The sequence below is a fragment of the Haliotis rubra genome, unplaced genomic scaffold (genome assembly GCF_003918875.1).
Source record: "Haliotis rubra isolate DU_JTF1 unplaced genomic scaffold, ASM391887v1 Scf80, whole genome shotgun sequence".
Classification (NCBI taxonomy): Eukaryota; Metazoa; Mollusca; class Gastropoda; order Lepetellida; family Haliotidae; genus Haliotis; species Haliotis rubra.
The window spans coordinates 2,191,215-2,213,708 of record NW_025767524.1 but is presented as its reverse complement, the minus strand read 5'-3'; the positions used below and the strand labels follow the sequence as shown (position 1 = coordinate 2,213,708).

Below are 22,494 nucleotides of genomic sequence, written 5' to 3'. Positions count from 1 at the left end.
GAATTGATCCTCAGTAACCCATGCTTGTCGTAAGAGGAGACTAACGGGATTGGGTTGGTTGACTTGGTTGACACATGTCATCGTATCCCAATTGCGTAGATCGATGCTCATACTGTTGATCACTGTATTGTTTGGTCCAGACTTCATTATGTACAGACCGCCGCCATATAGCTGGAATATTGCTGAGTGCGGTGTAAACCTAAACTCACTCACTCACTCAATCCCACTGAGGTAACTGACAGTAGCATAGCACCTTCTGCAGTTACGCATAAAAAAGGAAGCAATTGATGAGGCGGTCAAGAAGGGTATAGAACACTATCGTAACAGAATGTGGTGTAAACAAAACAGATTTGAAACAAACCAGTTTATGACAGTTGGTCTTAGAAACCTGTTTTTATTTTATCACCTTCCTTCATACGTCAGCCAGACCCAAATATTACAATTTTTTGCAAATCAATATTTATTTTTTACTTCCTTCAATTAAAAAAATATCGGTCAGTGGTGGAAATCGAAAAGGAACAGGATGTTTTCACAACTGGTCTTAACCACCAACATTTTTGAGAGATCACTTCCATAGATCATTTACTGAGATCTGATAATCCTTATAGCTCAATGATTATTCTTTATAAACTATCAATTATATTTGATTGAATTACAAGGCTCTCATCCAATAAGAAGGATTTGTTTTGAAAGTTGATTAGCTATTAAGCCTACAATTCTTGTTGTTTCCTGTGTTTTGAAATTTAAGACTGACCTTCGTGAGTGCTTAGAACGGTAAATTCTCAGTTTGAAATTTTATCTGAAATCCCATATTTGAATATCTTTGACAAAGACCATTGTGAGTGCTCATTCTTGGTATCCATACTGTGGCTGAAACACTGCCCAAATCAGTGTAAACCCAAGCCCAAGTGTAAGCATCTGAAAAAACCATGGATATGTACGATAAACACTGTTAATTGCAATCCGCACTGAATTTCACTAGTTTACAACGTGATTAACCAGAGCTGAACAGCGGATTTGTTGATGTGCTATTTTCGATGACGTGTATGTGTGATCACTGGGCAACTTTTTTATGGGAGCCACGGATTACCCCGCGGTTTAACCAAATCCGCGGTATCGCAAAGAGCTTTATTGCGAGGGATGACTGTACAAGTGAATCTGTAGAGGACAACTCTGGTGATGAGCAAATCACTTAAAAGGGATATGTTGTAACCTTCACGGACGTGCATGACTTCACATACTCTGAACATAACAGTGTTTTTGTGTTGCATGTCTGAGATGCATGTAAACTAACTGCTGTGTTTGTTGTCAGATCCACAAATATCCATCACCACGCACTGGCTAAAGGGTGTGGCTCTTGAGCTGAGCTCAGCAGTTACATAATATCAGATGAAATTCCTCTGTAATCTTGGCATCTGTAGCATGGCAGCGACGCTGAAATAACCCGCAGTGTTTACCCTGGCCGTATTCTGTGTTTCCTTTTATGGTTTTGTTAAGGATCGCAGTAAATGAATGAGTGAAATGTGACAAGCCATGTTGGTTAGAATCCACTAATGAGGAAAGAAAAGGAAGTAACATAAATGTCCCATTTCTGAAATGAGAATGGTGCAGCAGCCCTCCCATTCCTTTAAACATCCACAGGTTCCATCATGTTGCACAGTGTATTAAACATGGTGAAGCATGAGAGAGTGGAACATGCAGCTGTAAACTAATTAATTGATTGTTGCACGTGATATTTTAATGTCTTTTGATGTTTAATTGCAAATTTTACGTCTTCACTGACAAAGTCATTTTCTCATGTTGGTTCACACAAGGCAGTACAATGTTGTTTTCTTGCCTCTAGAAAAATAAACTTTGAGGAAAGGATAACCTTCAGATTAGCTGACCCCTTTCTACAGACTGCTTTTTTTTTCAGTTCTCGAAATCTGGCTTTTCTGCTGTCATTCACGATACATTCCCACTTCAGGTCTGGTGGGGTAGCCTGGTGGTTTAACCATTTCAGTTTATCACACTTAAAAACAAGGTTTGATTCCTCACATGGGTACAGTGTGTGCAGCCCATTTCTGGTGTCCTCTGCCATAATGTTGCTGGACTACTGCTAAATTAGGTGTAAAATCCAACTCACTTACCGGTATATCCACTTCACCCATTAGAACATTATGTGTGACCATCCCAAATTATTTACTGCACTTTTTAATTAATCAAATCATTGGCATCCATCAATATCCATCATTTTCTCCGCTGTTCGATAACCCAAATCAGCCTTACTCATCAACACCCATCAACACGCTTCCTATTGACCCCATATTTACACATCTAACACTTTTCCTATTGACCCCATATTTACACTTCTAACTCTTCTCCTATCAACCCTTCCAAACTTTTTACCCAAATTTACACACATAGCACTTTTCCTATTCACCCCATCAAACCATTTACCGTTTTATGATAAAACTCATTTGGACCTTGGACTAAAAATGTTTATGAAGCGAACTGATCTCGTCACTATGTGTCTGGATTAATGCTGATGTGATGTAAAGCCCAACTCAACAACTCAAACTATGTACCCCACATTTAACACTTTTCCTGTTGATCCTTTCAAACTATTTACCCCACTTTCATGCATCTAACACTTTTCCTCTTGACGCCTTCGAAGTATTTACCCAACTTTTACACCTTTAACACTTTTCCTATTGACCCTTTCAAACTATTTACCCCATTTTCATGCATCTAACACTTTTCCTCTTGATGCCTTCGACGTATTTACCCCAATTTTACACATCTAACACTTTTCCTATTGACCCCTTCAAACTATTTACCCCACTTTCATGCATCTAACGCTTTTCCTATTGACCCCATCAAACTATTTACCCCAATTTTACACATCTAACTCTTTTCCTATCAACTTCTTCAAACTATTTACCCCACTTACATGCATCTAACACTTTTCCTATTAACCCCATCAAACTATTTACCCCAATTTTACACATCTAGCACTTTTCCTATTGACCCTTCAAAACTATTTACCCCACTTACATGCATCTAACACTTTTCCTATTAACCCCATCAAACTATTTACCCCAATTTTACACATCTAGCACTTTTCCTATTGACCCTTCAAAACTATTTACCCAACTTTTACAACTTAACTTCTTATCTTTTTCACTATTTCCTGCAGTTTTTACCAGGAAAAAAACAACTTTCTATAAAAACACACAACTTATTCCAACCATCTTCACCCACTAATCAATCTCGTAATCGACCCACCTTCCCACCAACACATCTTTCCTTTTTCCAATTCCCCCTCACCTTTTGATGCGATGTCACATCACAAGATACCACTTACCTGAGGCGCCATGGATCCAGACTGAAGCTACCTGTGACAAGTCCCTGTTCTGTAACGAGTCTCTGCCGTGTGTGAGGTCCAACAGCTTCAAGTTGCTGCCATGTAATCTGCTCCTTGTGTCATTCAATCAAGCTAAAAGGCTGTGTATTGATTGGTCTGCCTCTGCTGACTAAATACAACTTGAGCTGCTTCCTGCTTCAACCTTACGTACTCATGGCAGGAGAAACACTGACAGCCTGGTTCACATTGTTTCAGTATTTCCTGTTTTAATGGGTGTTGCTTGTCGTTTTCTAATCAGGCATGATCTCTTAATTAGCAAGTCGGCAAACTTTTGTCATTACCTGATTTCTGAATCATCTTCCCGAGCAAGCCAAAGCTTGATGTAATTTTCTGTCACCAGCTAACCCCAGCAGCCAAAATATTGTGTTCAGACTTTTTAAATTAAGAAATTGTTTTTGGTATAGAACATTAAAAACTTGGTATCATTTTAATATTTTTATTATTGAGACTGCATAGGTGAAAAAAGAGTGTTGTTTTCATATGGTGGTATTTGCGTGTTTGTTTGGTGTTTAAAGCCACAGTCAGCAACATTCCAGCTATATGGCAGCAATCTGTAAATAATGTATTCTGATATAGAGTTTGTTTATTGTTTAATGCCGCACTCATCAGTCTTCCACTCTGTAAATAATCAAGTCTGGACCAGACAATATAGTGATCAACAGCATAATCCACACAATGGCTTATTATACATATTTTAGAAGTAACTGTCATGAATAAAAGTAATAATCTATCATGTCCATGGCAATAACACCACGACTCAGGTTACTGCATGCAACTTCAAATTTTTTGTAATTAATCTGTTTTGAGGTCTAATTTTCTATGTTTATTAATTGCAATCATATTCAATATTCAAGGTCTACCAAAGAATCATACCAAAGCATGCATTCATTTTCTGCTGATTTTGATCCTTCTATTTCTATTGGTATTCATTATTCATTTCTGGCATCAAACAATCATGGCATATAGGTATCCAGTAAAATCATATATTCATCCCAATTTACTTATTCAGCCTCATGATATTCCTGGAATATTGTTAGGTATAGAACCTCAGTGCAAAAGAATAACATGTCCACTATTCTCAGAAACAAATAGAGTTCATTGTGAAGGGAAAATTACCTGTGAAAGTTATATGAATGGACCACTGAAAATCAGCGATGACAGCAGTGGCCGTATGCATATGTCGGGCGTAAATTCTAGTCCGGGCGTAAGTAAACTGTACGCCTGGGCGTAACATTAAACTGACATGCATATCTTAGGCGTAGCTAAAGTTATGCCAGGCGTAGCACGCTATATTTACGCCACCTACCCAGCAGGCGTAAGCCGGGCGTAGCCCTGTAATGGCGGCAGTCGTATAGCGATATCACAGACGACAGTTCTACAGAAACCATACATTTAGAGAAAGGTCAAACCCTTTGGAAATATACAATGACCTTGATCTGTACATAAGATTTAGATTCAGAAGAATTGACATTTTAGTGGATACAATCAGAGGTGATATTGATTATGGCACCTACCGCAATTCTACCCTTATCCTGGAAATGCAGGTACTTGCAGCCTTACAGTTTAATTCTACGGGATCATCTGTTTCGCGCCTTTTCCTGGTGGTTGAAACACGTTCGAAAATCTAAAATAGCACACTGCGCCTCGACGTAAATCCGTTAAGTCAGGCGTAGTAACGCCTACCCTTAACCGACGTTGTGCATGACGCCCGACATATGCATGCGGCCAAAGGTGTTTATGGAAAGGGTAAACACCTCCTGCCACCTGACATTCACAATATTTGCCTAAAACTGGAAGTATTATTAGTCTGCCGCCACATAGCAGTTCTCTTGCCTTGCGAGGACAGCCTGTAAACAAACCAGACAATCAAGTGTTTGATGGACCAGAAAAATTTTAGAGATATTTTTGAATTGTCATAAGTAGTTTCAGAGATTCCAATGCATATAAATAAAGAAAAATGTTTTGAAAATATTTTTACAACACCTTGGGGGGTAGTTTTGATGTTAGTTGACTCAACGTACCTACATATGCAACTCAGCTTGTGGTGTACCACAAGGCAGTGTTAGAAGCAATCTAGCTCACTCACTCACTCACTCACTTACATGTGTTCAATGCCACTGTCTTCCCCTGCAGGCAGCTCATTATGGTGTTGGATCCTGGGCTCACAATGGCTGCTGTGATGGGAAACCAGGTGTCGCTGTTGTCTCCTCAGGTAACTTTACTTCTGTCCTTCTATAAGAGCTAGGGGAACCGTTATTTATAATAATTTATGGCTTCAGAGCTGTCAACCCCTAAGGATGGTTTGGAGTGAGACTGAAAAAAATAAGCCAGGGTCCAGGTACAGGGCGATGCCCTGGTGGGGGGGCAAAGCCCCCCAGCCGAAAATGAGGTTTAGTGATTTTCAGGAGCATTTGGAGCCTTCTGGTGGCATTATTTGGACACTAAAAGATGCATGCTAAAACATGAAAAAACATCACATACCTTCATTCTGTGTATTTCTTAGAAGATAAGCTGTGCTATAATCCATAGATTGATATACAACTCACAAGATACCAAGGGTTCAGAGTGGATGTGAACAGTGAAACGCAAAAACGAATGAAAATGCGTATTAATTTTGAAATTTTTTTTGCTACCAGATATGCGTGAGATTATTATTTGGAGGTGTGAGAGCGTGACATTTGTCAATAAAGCGTGAGACTCACGCAAAACGCGTGAGAGTTGACAGGTATGTGGCTTGGGGGTGTGATGATGAGTTTTATGAAGAAACATGTACAATGTGACCCCCCCACCTAAACTTTATGTACAAAGTAAGTGCCCCCCTGCATATCATGTACAAAATTGCTGACACACCCCTAGTACATGTGTACAAAACTGATGACTCCTTACCTCCTCAGAACAAAATGGGTGACCCTGTTTAAAATCATCATCACCCATCTAGCCATTAGCTTTCACCATCAAGAACAACAATGCTTATTGATGATACAGAGTATAAATTAGGACAATATGCAGATGATACTGAGTTGTTTTTAGATGGTACAGAAAAATGTCTATATTCCGCTGTTGATGCAATTAATACTTTCCATAGGATGTCAGGACTAAAAATAAATATTGATAAGACTAAAGCTATCTGGATTGGATCTAAAGCAGGTTGTGGTGATAAACTATGTCAGGATTTGAATATTGAATGGCGAAAAATGAATTTGTTGTTCTGGGAATTATACTTAATGCTGAACTGAAGGATCTATGGATCATCAATACAAAGAAAAAACTAGAGGAAATTAACAGATTATTGGCTGTGTGGAGAAAAAGACATTTAACATTAATCGGCAAAATCACTGTTATCAAGACACTAGCTATGTCAAAATTAGTTCATATTTTCAATACTTTACCAAACCCACCCCAAGATTTTGTTACCTCCCTTGATAAAATATTTTTCAAATTCATCTGGACTGACAAAACTGACAAAATTAAGAGAAGTACCTTGAAAAAAATTATTATATACATGGGGGTTTAAGAATGATCGACATAAAAACCTTTATCAATGCCTTGAAACTATCCACTTTGAGACTTTATTTAAGAAAATCATCAATATGTAATCCATGCAATTTTCCATTACATGATATCATGAAATTTGGTGCTAACTTCTATAATATTGCTGATATTCATAATCCATATTGGAAAGATGTTTTAAAAGCATGGAACATGTATTGTACTAACATTACCATAGAGGAAAACAACATTGATGAAATTTTAGCACAGCCATTATGGTTTAATCATAATTTTAAATACCAAAATCATTATATCAGTCATTGGGCAAATAAAGGACTATTAACCATCAAAGACATGTGTGATGAAGAAGGTTTGATGTCTTTTGAATCTTTAAAAAGTAAATATGCAATAAAAGGGACAGAACTAGATCATAGATATGTTCTAAATAATATACCTGAATCATGGAAGAATACAATAACAAATCACAGGTGTATAAATAACTATGACATGAATCTTAACTCCTATCAAAAGAATTTTATGAAATCATTACAAGGATCAAGATTATTTTATGATATATTGTTATTTAACAATAATAACCCTCATATGTGTCATAAATGGGAGAATGTGTTTGAAGATACTGACTTTGATTGGCCAATGATTTTCAAGTCTTACAGACAAGACATTAATGATGTAAAACTCTTAGAGTTCCAATATAAATTTTTTACACGGTATTATCTATACCAAAAAGGAACTTTTAAAAATGAACCTTATCCAGAGCGCCTCATGCAGCTTTTGTAAAGATGAAGATGAAAACTTGTGCCATGTTTACTGGGAATGTAGTGAAACTAAGAAGTTTTGGAAGGATCTTCAAATTTGGATTAACACTTATTTGATACAAAAAGTCAATTTGACAAAATATTTGGTGTATTTTGGCTCCTTAAGTAAAAACCCATTACTTAATCATATAATCATTTCAGCAAAAAAGACAGATCTATGTCTCTTCTTTGAAAAACAATATTCCAAAATGCGATAACTTTATAAAGACTTTAAAAGATATTTTTTCTGTTGAAAGCTTCATTGCCAAAAGGAAGAATAAAATGAAGAAATTTGCTAATAAATGGCATCCATTATTCCCAGTATTTCAAACCTGACCTGTGTATGCAGCAACCGCTTCTTTTGTAAAATCTTGATCTGTTTCCCCTTTTGAAAAATTATCATTGTTTTAGTTATATATTGACTAGTTAGTTAATGGCACTGGTGTAACTTTGGGGAACACATATTATAGGTTGGATATAAGACACAATATACAACACAATAAGCCAGATGTTGCGCAATATATAACACAACACATTGGATGTGACACAAGACACAGCATGACATGTCAGAATAATTGTGGCACTATATACAACACATGTTAGATAAGACATATTTACAGTGTATATCAGATAATACACTATGTACAACACGATAGATGTACAACACGATAGATTGGCCGTGACAGTACAATATGCTATGTTGGGTGTTGCACTATACACAGTATGATATGTCAGATGTGGCGCTATATACAACGTGGTATGTCAGATGTGGCGCCGTATACAACAAAATATGTTGACTGTGTATGCAATATACAACATGATATGTTGGATGTGACACAATATGCAGCTTGATATGTCAGATGTGGTGCTATAAACAATATGATATGTTCATATATGATGCTATTTACAACTTGACATATGGGATGTAATACTATATACTTATGATATATCAGATATGACATTATATACAACTTATGATGGAAAACCCCCAAAAAACCAAAAACTACTAATAACGAAACACTTCTAGAAAATTATGCACATATTTATACCATGCATATGAACTTAGAGCATCAAAATACCTCCCAATTCAGTAAGATATATATTTTTGTAGGATTTCCCCATGTACTATGACATTATATATATGTGTTGTAAACTCAACCTTTGTTATTGTATACATGTATGTGAAAATTGGATATACAGTAGAACACGGATATAACGAACTCCAAGGGACCAAGAAATTTAGTTCGCTATATCCGGTGTTCGTTATTCACATTTGACCGCCATCTTGGATTGTAGAGATGTAGAGACACGTATATGCTGAGGCTACAAATCTTTATTCTTGTACATGTATATTGACATAACATTAAAATTCTGAATTGATCATTCACAGACATTAGCTAGAACATGTTTAACAATCTCAACAATATGTTGATTCACCGCCAACAAGGTTGATGTATACCGCTAAGTGGCTGAGCTGACACTGAGCTGACACTGAGTGAGTTCGCTAATCACGTCGTTAATTGGGCTTGGGGGTAGTAAATCAGTTCGCTATAGCCGTTAATTCGCTACTCACGAGTTCGTTATTCACGTATAATTCTAATGATATCATAAAGGATTGTTGTCGGGACTTTTAAATTTGTTCGCTATATCCGTTTGTACACTATATCCGTGTTCGCTATATCCGTGTTCTACTGTATGTTGTATACGGCCTGTGGCCTATAGACAATAAAAAGACTTTGACTTGGAAAATTTAAAAAAAAAAATGCTTACTTGTGTCAAAGTAATCAGTGTTTCAAATTTCTTGATGTCACGCAATATTTCTCTCCGGAACCAGTTTTGCTCAATTTCTCAATGTGCAAAGTGTTTGGAGTGCAAGAGAATGTGAGCAGTGTGCAGTTACATTGAAAACAAGTCTCGTGTAGCATAGACAATGTTCCGGAGTGAGACAACTTTTTGTCTTTGCACTTATGTGGAGTTCGTTACCATGATGTCAGTCATAGCAAGCCATGAGTGGAGTGTACTCTGAGAAGATGTAAATGATAAACAACATCAGACACAATGAGATCTACAATATTTGATTTATTCCAACATATTTTGGGTTTGTTTTACAGTTAATGATACACCGAGAAAAAGAGTTCATAGTACAAAGTCACCTAACAAAGGAAATTACGAGAACCTATCACGCCTAATTAAAATAAAACATAACAAGCTTACACATGCTAATGTTAAGTTATATTAGTCCGAGCAATAAAATATATATAAAAATACAGATATATACCGAGAGAAACAAATAAAGGATTACAGGAAAATTCAAGCGTTCCTTTAATATTTTCCAGTTTTATCACCAGCTTTGAATAGCGCTGTGGCGATAAAAACTGGAAAATAATAAAGGAATGCTTGCATATTCCTGTGATCCTTTATTTATTTCTCTCAGTATATATAAAAATGATAATACATGTACACACACACATTGAGAATATATGGTTTATTCAATAAAAATAGTAACTATTGTTTTCATATTTACAATGATTCTAAATCTCTAAAGTTAGCTGGACCAGGCACACCAAGGCCCTATTCGCATTTCACGTACAATCTTTTTACACTCTTATTATGTTTAATGATGCTTTGCAAGAAGATGTTTGGTACATCCAAACTGCATCATTTTGCAAAACTCTTTGTAACCACTTGGTCTGTCGGACGTGGAAGAAGAGTGCAAAATAACAAAACGAATCAGTGCGATTGGTCTAGTCATTGCTCTTACTGTGCTAACTTGGATGATGATGCGTTTACCACTTATCAGAGAGTTGGAAGTAGGCGAGTGGCAGACAGGGACCATAGGATACCATCTGAGGGATTTTTGGATGCTCCATCGGACTCAATTCTCAGTAAAAATCTATAAGGTATATTCCATCCTCCTAATTGTAGTCCAGTGACGAAACATGCCTATTTTCCCACTAGAGTGGTGGTGCTACATACTTCACCACCTCAATCACGTCCTATGGCTCTCGTGATGATTTCTCAATCACCCGGAGTGGCAGTTACAACACCAAGTGGCATTTTGTCCCAGTTTTCCGGTTCGGCAATCACCATTTCTACAGTTACATATTGTAGTACGGACTTGCGATCAGCGATCCCTCAGACTCCACCAATGGTTTGCAGTTTGACGATTCCCCTCAGTTCGGCCATTCCGATTAGTTCTACAACTCCATTTATTATGACGCATCAACCCAGCTCCATTCTACCACTTGATTTGGCGCTCCAGCATGATGCACACTTTCAGTTTGGTTCAGTGCTTCCGACTAGTGTGCCGCTTCCATTCGGCGTGACACTTCAGTCTAATGCACCAATCCCGTATGCGTCAGGAGTTCATACCACCTCATTTAGTTTGACGCTTCAGACCAGTGCGCCACTCTCATTCAGTTAGGCGCTTCAGACCAGTGTGCAGTTAGGCGCTTCAGACCAGTGCGCCACTTTTGATTGGTTCAGCGCTTCAGACCAGTGCGCCGCTCCCAGACCAGCGATTGGTTCAACACTACAGACCAGTGCACCGCTCCCGTTTAGTTGGGTGCTTCAACTTAGTGCACCTCTCTCGGTCGGTTAAGCACTCCCTCTTCATTCTACAGTCTTGACTACATCTAATAGTACAGCAAACTCTGCCGGTTTGTCGGTTTTTGTTAGTGTGGCATTCCCTCACCATCCAGTTTTGACACCCCTTCAACAGAATTTGTCTCTTGCTACTACACTATCGACACTGATGACTTCATCTCAGGCTACTGCGACGGCTCCATCTACGTCTTCCCTGCTTATTATCCCTGTCTCTTGGGATCATACTTGAGATAGTACCGGTCCACAGCCTTTTGATTTCGGCGCCAGGACCCTCCCCGAGCGTCTCCGACTCCTCAGGTTTTGCAAGATCCGTCATCTGATCCTTCGTTGGATGAAGCTCACCTTTCTGCCACTCCATCCCCGCTTCGGAGTGCCTTTCTACTTCAGATGGAAGTGTAGATGCTGTAGAGATACCACAACTTCTTTCATGGATTGCTGATAATTTGAAATTATCAAGGAGCAGGTCATCAGTGGACTTGTTCTCCTCTTTTGACATGTGACAAGGTGATTTTGGGACTATTACTTTCGCTCCTAGGCCTTGTATCACACAGTTGGCATCGTCGTTGGATGACGTTTTTAACAACAGTTCAACCTAGCTGCAGCACATGTCCATGGTTTTGCTATGCTGGTTACTTCACCTCCTGTTGATATTACGTTGTTGGGGACCAAACATCGGACCTACACTCCTTTCTTGGTGGAGGATTGGGAGTTATCCCATCTGGATTCAGCAGTCCTCAAGATTCAGACTCCATTCAACATGATCCTCACAGTCTCAGAGGCGGTTGCTATGTCAGTCGCTCATACGACTTGATGGTCCTGATGCAAGAACAATTCCAGATGGTGTTGGATCAACTGGCCTATCTTTTTTGTTATACTTGACGGCCGTCAGGCGTAGGGGTAAACTTAAACTGTCGTCCTGGGAGAACCACTCAATTCTGACCTGGTCCACCCAGATGCTTTTCAATGGGGCGATCAGAGAGGATGCTGGCAAGGTCAGGCAAGATACTCAGCTACAGATGTTGGTGGAACTTCTGAAGTTCCAACGACTACAGGTGGAAGACTCTCTGCGACAACGACGCCCTGCGCACTGAGTCCCCAACAGTCCAGACCTACGTTCTTCATTGTCTGCTCCTTTTTGAGGTTGCCCCTCCTACAGGAGTCGTTCCAGAAGACAACAGCATTCCTTTACCAGATCCCGTAGCACAGCTAGGCCCGACCTGTCCCATGCAGCAGGATATTCCAAGCAGTGACTCACTGACATCAACGCATGACTGGGAACTTCCGCCTCCAGTCGTGCAGGTTGTGGACTCACCAGTCGGCAGAACACTTGCCATTTATGCACCCAACTGGACAAATCTGGATGACCCGTTTGTTCAGTCGACACTTTCCACAGGATTTCAACTTCCTCTAGTAGGCTCTTCTCCCTTGACACTACACCCGGTTCAAAGAACATATCCTGCAACCCAGTCAGCTGTTCTGAGAACCACTATAGAAACTTACTCCAGAAGCTTGTGGTGGAATCACTCGGGCCCGTATCCCGACACTCTGGGATTTTACTCTCCAAATTTTCTTGTCCCGAAGGATTCAGACAAGCTCAAATTAATCTTCAACATGAAGCTTTTCAAAACAACATATCTACAGCAACCTCCCCACTTTTGGATGGTCTTGGTGGCTCTTCTATGCACGATCATCAAGGCAGGTGACTTCATGGTCAATCTGGACCAGCAAGATGCTTATCTCCACGTGCTGATATTTCATGAGCATCGCAAGTTTCTGCGAGGGCATCCACTATCAGTGGCGTGTCATCCCATTTGGAATTTCCACTACGTCGATGGCTGCATTCAGGCACAGAGAGATCAGCGGATCCTGCTTCTCCACATGCAGTTCGCCATCAAGCTACTTCGCCAATTAGGCTGGTTTGTCAAGAGGGCCTCAAAGCATATGCCTTTCCACCGCTGGTTTTACTCCCATGAGTTCTACTCAAGCTGCGAATGACTCAGAAGATAACACTGATTTTGGTCACGCCTTACTGGCCAGCAAGAAGTTGGCTTGTCGCCCTACAAGAGCTTGCTGATCATAACCAAGTACCGCTTGGTCCCGACGTCCTGATCCACCCTCACTCTGATCAGCTCCAATGGTTCGCGCTAGTACATTCATCTACATGTTTTGCGCTTCTGCATAAATCCTTAATTGCTAAGGGTTATTCGAAGCGAGTGGCTACATCGTACAAGATCACTCTACGATGATAAATGGAAGAACTTTGAAGCTTATTGCAAGGTGAAGGGCATTACTTTCCCTACTGCAGCATAACCGTAGATAGTTGCTGAATACTTTCTTTTTATCATTATTATTATAGGATATTCATATAGCGCACATATCCACACAACTTGTACATGCTCAAGGCGCTGGTATTTTTTTCCCTCGATTATTGGATGTCAATCTCAAAGGCACATTGTATAATCAATCTCAACTCCCTGGGGATCATACAACTCTTGCAGCCACTAGTCTCACCGAGTTATTACAGCTTTCCCATCCTTATAGGGTACCCATTCACAGCTGAGTGGACTGGGACACATTGTCACACTACTTTGCCCAAGTTTACTGCATGTAACTGTACCCGCAACTAGGTGTTTGGACGTATTCATCTTGATGCATCTCAAGACTGTCGTAGGCTATGCAGGAGACTTTTCATTCCACTGTCTACAGCTTCATCAGCAGAAGTCTTGCATACAACCCTGGCTTTTTGGATGAGGTCTACCATCCTACACGCCTATGCCTACACTGACCTTCCACTGCCTACTGCTGCCAACTCTCATGAGACAAGAGCCACCATATAGCTGGAATATTGCTGAGTGTTGCGTACAGCTAAACTCACTCATGAGACAAGAGCATTGGCTTCAACAAAGGTGCTCCACAGCAACTGTCATGGAGGGTGCTTCTGGAAGTAAGACATAGTCTTCGCCTCTCACTATCTCCGAGATCTCTCCGTCACTGATGTGGAGGGTCTACACCCGTTTGGTACTGAACGTTAAACGAGTTGAACACGGCTGTCTTCCCTTTCACTGCCTTCCAGCGTGTGTCTGTGGGGGATAGTTTCGAAGCAGGGGCTGTCAAGATTAAGGTCTTAGACTTCAATTCACTGGGGTCTTCTGAGAAATCGCGGGAGGTGGGTCTTACTTGCCAAACTGTGTCCTTGTGTCTTGAACAAAAGTTGCGGCTAAAAACCACATTGATTCGGGACCGCCCACTCCCTAGAAGTCTTTCTGCTGTGTAAGCTCAGGGGGTTTATCAATGGGAAGAAACCCATCACATGTATTGGAGTATAGCATATCGGGAGTTGTGCTTTCTCCAAGCCTCCTTGTGTAATATGACTTCACGGTCGTTATACATTCGACACAGGATAATCTGCAGCCCACCGTCCAACCGTGAAATAAATGCATACCATGAGATAGGATGAGTTTAAATTTTTTGAAATTTTAACTATAAATTGTATATTCATATACTTATCCTATCTCATGCGATGGATTCCAACCCGACCTTCCCCACATCACAGATTACTTGGGGCTCCAAGACGGGAATGACAGTAGTGGGATGTCATGTGACCGTCCTGGGCACTTTCCACACTTTACAGGGATGAATGATGTGTCCCGGAATGGGAGGGGTTGGGAGCAATTGGGTGGGAGAGAGGCCAGAAGATTTGATTCAACTCAGCCTAAAGCACGTTTCCACGCCGTTGTCGAAGTGAGAGAGAGAGGTACATACCGTCAGATAGGATAAGTATATAAATATACAATTTATAGTTGAAATTTCCAATTTCCATGTATGTTCTGCCACCCTGTTGAGATATGTTAGACACACTGATCTCTACTCCAGGCGGTGGTGAACATCTCATCAAGACCTTCCTGGCCAAGACGTGTGCTGACAGTGTGCAGAAGGAACCTAATGCCAGTCTAGCAGTCAGTTCCACATTCAAGGACAACTTTCTAGGTACAACACATCACTTACAGAGGTGGCGAGGTAGCCTAGTGGTGAACATGTCATCCTCGGAGGATGGGGGGACACCTGGCCCCGATTTCTCGAACAAACTTAAGTTTTTACTCAAATTTCAAACTGAGTTTGCCAATTTGAAACAGCTGAATTTTTAACTCAACTGCATTTTTAAAATAAAAAAAGCCCAAACAACTTCAGCAATCCATCCACCAAACTCAAATTGTCTAGTATGCTTGAGTTTAATATCAATTTCAGTTCATGCTGCTAAATGCATTTTCTCTATTTGAGTAAAAACTCGAACTTAAGTCAAAACTCAGACTTAAGTTTGTTTCGAGAAATCGGGACCAGGTGTCCCCCATCGTGATATTGTTGGAATATTGCTTAAAGCAGCATAATTGTCAACTCACTCACTTTTTAAAGAAAGTTGGGAAGACAATAGATGGAAGAGAATAAATAAGACAGGCTGACGTAGAGGATCATAAATAAATGTAATGAGCCTCCTGGAGAGGTGACATGAGGTAACCTCAAGAATTACATTTTGCTTATAAAAAGTATCTTGTAATGTTTGAAATAAGCATTGACCTATGTGACTATCCTCACTTTACCAGAGTCGGAGTTCCTGTCTGGCGTGGAGGACAAACATGGTGGTGTGCTGGTGTTGAAGCATCTCATGGAGGATGACGGTTTCAGAGAAGGTACAGGACCACAGTGTACATCACACTTATATTCTGGTAGTGTCAGATACATGGCACGGTCTTCACTTCACTAGTCAACCATTGGTTTGGGTTGGTTTGTTGTTTAACGCCACACTCAGCAATATTCCAGCTATATGGTGGCGGTCTGTAAATAAGCGAGTCTGGACCAGACACTCCAGTGATCAACAGCATGAACATCAATCTACACAATTGGGATACCAATTGTGTCAACCAAGTCAGCAAGCCTGATCATCCGATCCAGTTAGTCGCCTCTTACAAGCACTAGTTCCTGAAGACCAATTCATGTGTCATTCATTCAATGTCATGTCAACCAAGTCAGCGAGCCTGACCACCTGATCCCATTGGTCGCCTCTTACAACAAGCACTGGTTCCTGAAGACCAATTCCTGTGTCATTCATTCAATGTCATGTGTCAACCAAGTCAGCACTCCTGACAACCTGATCCCATTGGTTGCCTCCTACACCAAGCACTGGTTCCTGCAGACGAAATTCATGTGTCATTCATTCAATGTCATGTGTCAACCAAGTCAGCACTCCTGACAACCTGATCCCATTGGTTGCCTCCTACACCAAGCACTGGTTCCTGCAGACGAAATTCATGTGTCATTCATTCAATGTCATGTGTCAACCAAGTCAGCACTCCTGACAACCTGATCCCATTGGTTGCCTCTTACACCAAGCACTGGTTCCTGCAGACGAAATTCATGTGTCATTCATTCAATGTCATGTGTCAACCAAGTCAGCACTCCTGACAACCTGATCCCATTGGTTGCCTCATATGACAAGCATGATTTGCTGAAGACCAATTCTAACCCAGATTTTCGCTTGACTAGCCCACCACATACACAGGAGTAGAATGAGTGTTCAGAATGAGCTGAAATGTCACTCAGTCTGATCAGTCAATGAGTTATATCATTACATGTTAGTTTAATATGAGATGAAAACCAAAAGCCACATTAGTCATATATAACTCTTTGGATAAGGATTTGCTGAAAATCTGGAATTGATCTCAGAAGATATTGGCATGGCCAGTGACACCTCCCTACATAGCTCCACGTGTTATAGAGGGCATCCCATACCAAAACACCCTACATGTAAAGTAACAAAGTAAATTGATATCTAAACAGTCTGTGACTAAATAAAAGAGTAAATATTTTTCGATTTGGAAATTACTTTTTTTTGTTTTGATACCATATCAGGATACAGATTATATCAATGCACGAGATATATTATTGAGAGTCCATCTGTCAATGTTTTGTGTGATAGAGTCACGTTGTTGGTGTTGCAGCTGAAGTTCTGTGGGCTCATACCACTGACAGCATGTGCATAGGCTATATGCTGGAGACACACTCCAAACCAACGGTGAGCAAGTTGAAGATATCATAACTCCAGAAGAAAGTTGTTTATCTGCCACTTTTAGCAATGTTCAATTCATAAAAGTAATATATTCAAAGAATAATCTTCAGAAATCATACCGTTGGGAATTTAAACTCTGGGCCACCTCACCATGCCAGCTGTGTCTGTTGAGAAGTTTGACAAATGGAAATTTCTCACTCTGCAAAACCCCAATTATTCTCAATGGGTGCTTCCTGTTTTACGCTACAACAGTTGATAACTGAGCTGATCAGAAACTGATAGTTTACACACTTATATTTCATAGGACAAGTGGGGCATTCTCATCGTGCTCAAGGCTTTTTATTTAACTTTTTTACCATGGTAATTTAAAAAGAATTTAATGTAGAGGATGAAACTTAGTCCTAAGGGTGTAATGTGTATTCATGTATTCATTAGCATTGAGTGACATCCATGGCTTGGTTGTAGTGGTGGTTTAACAAATACCATTTCTATATCATGACTTCCTGATTCAAGGAGGAACTATCAGTTCACAGTCACTGTTTTGGATTTATTTAGGTTTGATATAAAGAAGAGGGCAAAGTCTCTTGAACATGTTTCTGTATATTTTCAGACTTTTGTATCTCGACTTCCTGAATCATCACTACCTGGAAAGTCTTTTGCAATGGAGGGAAGAATTTTAAACTTTGACCAATCCAGCTGAATGATTTAAACTTACAAGCCTCTTGCTGTGATATTACATCACTTGAACCCAAATGCAGAAGCAACACAATGATCATATATCATGTTATTCCACTTGTTCTGAGCTCAGCAATATTCCAGCTATATGGCGGTCAGTAAATAGTCATATCTGGACCAGACAATCCAGTGATCAACATCATGAGCATCGATCACGCAATTGGGATATGATGACATGTGTCAACCAAGTCAGCGAGCCTGACCACCTGATCCCATTGGTCGCCTCTTACAACAAGCACTGGTTCCTGAAGACCAATTCCTGTGTCATTCATTCAATGTCATGTGTCAACCAAGTCAGCACTCCTGACAACCTGATCCCATTGGTTGCCTCCTACACCAAGCACTGGTTCCTGCAGACGAAATTCATGTGTCATTCATTCAATGTCATGTGTCAACCAAGTCAGCACTCCTGACAACCTGATCCCATTGGTTGCCTCCTACACCAAGCACTGGTTCCTGCAGACGAAATTCATGTGTCATTCATTCAATGTCATGTGTCAACCAAGTCAGCACTCCTGACAACCTGATCCCATTGGTTGCCTCTTACACCAAGCACTGGTTCCTGCAGACGAAATTCATGTGTCATTCATTCAATGTCATGTGTCAACCAAGTCAGCACTCCTGACAACCTGATCCCATTGGTTGCCTCATATGACAAGCATGATTTGCTGAAGACCAATTCTAACCCAGATTTTCGCTTGACTAGCCCACCACATACACAGGAGTAGAATGAGTGTTCAGAATGAGCTGAAATGTCACTCAGTCTGATCAGTCAATGAGTTATATCATTACATGTTAGTTTAATATGAGATGAAAACCAAAAAGCCACATTAGTCATATATAACTCTTTGGATAAGGATTTGCTGAAAATCTGGAATTGATCTCAGAAGATATTGGCATGGCCAGTGACACCTCCCTACATAGCTCCACGTGTTATAGAGGGCATCCCATACCAAAACACCCTACATGTAAAGTAACAAAGTAAATTGATATCTAAACAGTCTGTGACTAAATAAAAGAGTAAATATTTTTCGATTTGGAAATTACTTTTTTTTGTTTTGATACCATATCAGGATACAGATTATATCAATGCACGAGATATATTATTGAGAGTCCATCTGTCAATGTTTTGTGTGATAGAGTCACGTTGTTGGTGTTGCAGCTGAAGTTCTGTGGGCTCATACCACTGACAGCATGTGCATAGGCTATATGCTGGAGACACACTCCAAACCAACGGTGAGCAAGTTGAAGATATCATAACTCCGGGAAGAAAGTTGTTTATCTGCCACTTTTAGCAATGTTCAATTCATAAAAGTAATATATTCAAAGAATAATCTTCAGAAATCATACCCGTTGGGAATTTAAACTCTGGGCCACCTCACCATGCCAGCTGTGTCTGTTGAGAAGTTTGACAAATGGAAATTTCTCACTCTGCAAAAACCCCAATTATTCTCAATGGGTGCTTCCTGTTTTTTACGCTACAACAGTTGATAACTGAGCTGATCAGAATCTGATAGTTTACACACTTATATTTCATAGGACAAGTGGGGCATTCTCATCGTGCTCAAGGCTTTTTATTTAACTTTTTTACCATGGTAATTTAAAAAGAATTTAATGTAGAGGATGAAACTTAGTCCTAAGGGTGTAATGTGTATTCATGTATTCATTAGCATTGAGTGACATCCATGGCTTGGTTGTAGTGGTGGTTTAACAAATACCATTTCTATATCATGACTTCCTGATTCAAGGAGGAACTATCAGTTCACAGTCACTGTTTTGGATTTATTTAGGTTTGATATAAAGAAGAGGGCAAAGTCTCTTGAACATGTTTCTGTATATTTTCAGACTTTTGTATCTCGACTTCCTGAATCATCACTACCTGGAAAGTCTTTTGCAATGGAGGGGAAGAATTTTAAACTTTGACCAATCCAGCTGAATGATTTAAACTTACAAGCCTCTTGCTGTGATATTACATCACTTGAACCCAAATGCAGAAGCAACACAATGATCATATATCATGTTATTCCACTTGTTCTGAGCTCAGCAATATTCCAGCTATATGGCGGCGGTCAGTAAATAGTCATATCTGGACCAGACAATCCAGTGATCAACATCATGAGCATCGATCTACGCAATTGGGATATGATGACATGTGTCAACCAAGCCAGCGAGCCTGACCACCCAATCCCGTTAGTCGCCTCTTACGACAAGCATGGGTTACTGAAGATCAATTCTAACCCGGACCTTCACGGGTAGTGAGTGAGTGAGGTTTTACATCTCCTTTTCGTAATATTCCAGCAATATTATGTTGAGGGACACCAGCAATGGGCTTCACACATTGTACAAATGTAGGGAATTGAAAACGGGTCTTTGGCGTGATGAGTGAACACATTGACCAATATTCTACCCCACTGCCCACTTCTATGTCTGCCAACAATGCCTAAGTTTCATGGCATCAATCATATGGGGAGCTAAACTGGAAACAGGCATCAGACTTTCAGCAGGATATGTGGATATTCCCACGGTGGTTTCCTCTTTTGCCAGTCTTTAACTAATCCCACACAGTTCAAACAGTTCTACCTGTAATCAAACAAAGAATTGACGAATAAGCTTTTCAATGTATAGTTGGACAGATATCTAGTTCAAGGAAACGTATTATCTATAAGCATATCATAGATTGTTGTACTCTGCAATATTATTTAACAAAATCTATTCCACTAAATTATAGAAAATACTTATCAAAATTTCGCTTGTCTGCCCATAATTTATCAATTGAGTGTGGTAGATATAAAAAATAAATGTAAATGAAAGAAAGTGTATCAATTGTAATTCTGATATTGAAGACGAGTTTCACTTTGTTTTGATTTGTCCTCTATATGTAAATGTCAGACAAAAATATATTAAGCCATATTACTGGAAAAATCCATTTGTCTTTAAATTAATCCAGTTATTTTGTTTAAAGAATGTTAAATAGTTGTGCAATCTTGGTAAATATGTGTTTTCTGCATGTAATATAAGAAATTTGTATCTAAAATAATTATGTGCATTCTCCATATATATACAGTCAAATCCCCGATGAGTCGAATGCCGGTGTCTCGAATATTATGCATAACTCGAAGTACCTGTCGGTCCCGACCATTCCCTGTTATAGTTGTCATCATTTGAATACCGGTTACACGAATTCGTCTCATAAATACACACGATGACTCGAGAAGGAAATTTGGTCCCATGAGATTCAAACAACAGCAATCTTGTATACATAAGCCGAAGTCAGTCAATGAGAAGTTGATTGGTGTAGCAAACTGATCCAATTAACAAACCAGCGCGGCTCACACCTTTCCGCCATTGACAGGTGAGTTCAAAAGGCAGATTAGTGATTTTATGGAAACCAGTCTGTGCTAATCAGACTGGAACTGATAAGGTGCCCCTATTAGTGATAGGGAAATCATTAGGTAAACAAATGCTTAGGTGGAGGAATTAGGACTGGATCATCTTTTGTTCTACCCTCATAGACATACCTATGTCTCGAATACATCGATAAGTCGAATGTATTACTTGGTCCCCAGCGATTCGACTCATCAGGATTGGACTGTATATGCATATTTTCCACCAAAATTGTCAATCCCTTCCACCTGTATCATTTTATGCTTTATATAACCACCGATAAGTTGTAAAACTTAAGGTTAATAAAGAATAAAGAATTGAATTGATAGACTACAGAGAGAAAAAGACCATCTTCAAGCAGGAAGGAAGACCATGATAGAGTATGGAGATGCTGTTTCTCATCTTGTTGGGCTTTAAAGTCAATTGTGTATGAACCATCATTGTGGACAATTTCTTATATTTACGCAGTTACATAATGCTAAACGTTGAGTACAGTTATGTATGTTATGTATTATGTATGATTGTGATTAGTAATTTATCAATTTATGTATGCTGAACATAAAAATACAAATGACAGTCTTTTGTGTCTTTCTTTGCATGGTCATCTATTCGTCATCACCCACCCTCCCCCACCATTGTCTTGCTAATTAACATGGTCTGGTGATCCTCTTAATCCCTAAATAAACAACTTGCCCGACTGGCAAAACAGTCACACCCCATTCCCACATAGTGCAGTCTCAACACAATTACATCCATGACTGGGATTATAGTAAACACTTCAAACTTTCTGTACATGTGATGGGCAATCAGAAAATAAATATTTGTTATCATTTGTTGATAATTTTCATTAAAATGTTATGATTTGTCAGGTAAATGCTGAAAAACTTAAGGTTTCCTGCACATTATGTGTAAAACAGTCTTGTAATTGTTGCTTGTGGTTCATATAGAGGTCATCAACTGCTGCCAACATAAAATGTTATCAATATAAACAATATACA

General features: G+C 39.6%; 1 protein-coding gene across 1 annotated transcript in view; it reads left to right on the top strand.

Annotated features, from left to right (window-relative positions):
- Nucleotides 1–18,077, top strand: part of LOC124261548 (threonine aspartase 1-like) — a 99,234-nt gene extending 81,157 nt beyond the window's left edge. The window contains exons 9-13 of the mRNA XM_046695863.1: nt 5,540–5,618; nt 15,190–15,303; nt 15,915–16,001; nt 17,310–17,383; nt 17,988–18,077. Coding sequence (XP_046551819.1) covers nt 5,540–5,618; nt 15,190–15,303; nt 15,915–16,001; nt 17,310–17,383; nt 17,988–18,077 — 444 coding nt within the window. The remainder of the gene's footprint in view (nt 1–5,539; nt 5,619–15,189; nt 15,304–15,914; nt 16,002–17,309; nt 17,384–17,987) is intronic.
- The last annotated feature ends 4,417 nt before the right edge of the window (nt 18,078–22,494 follow it).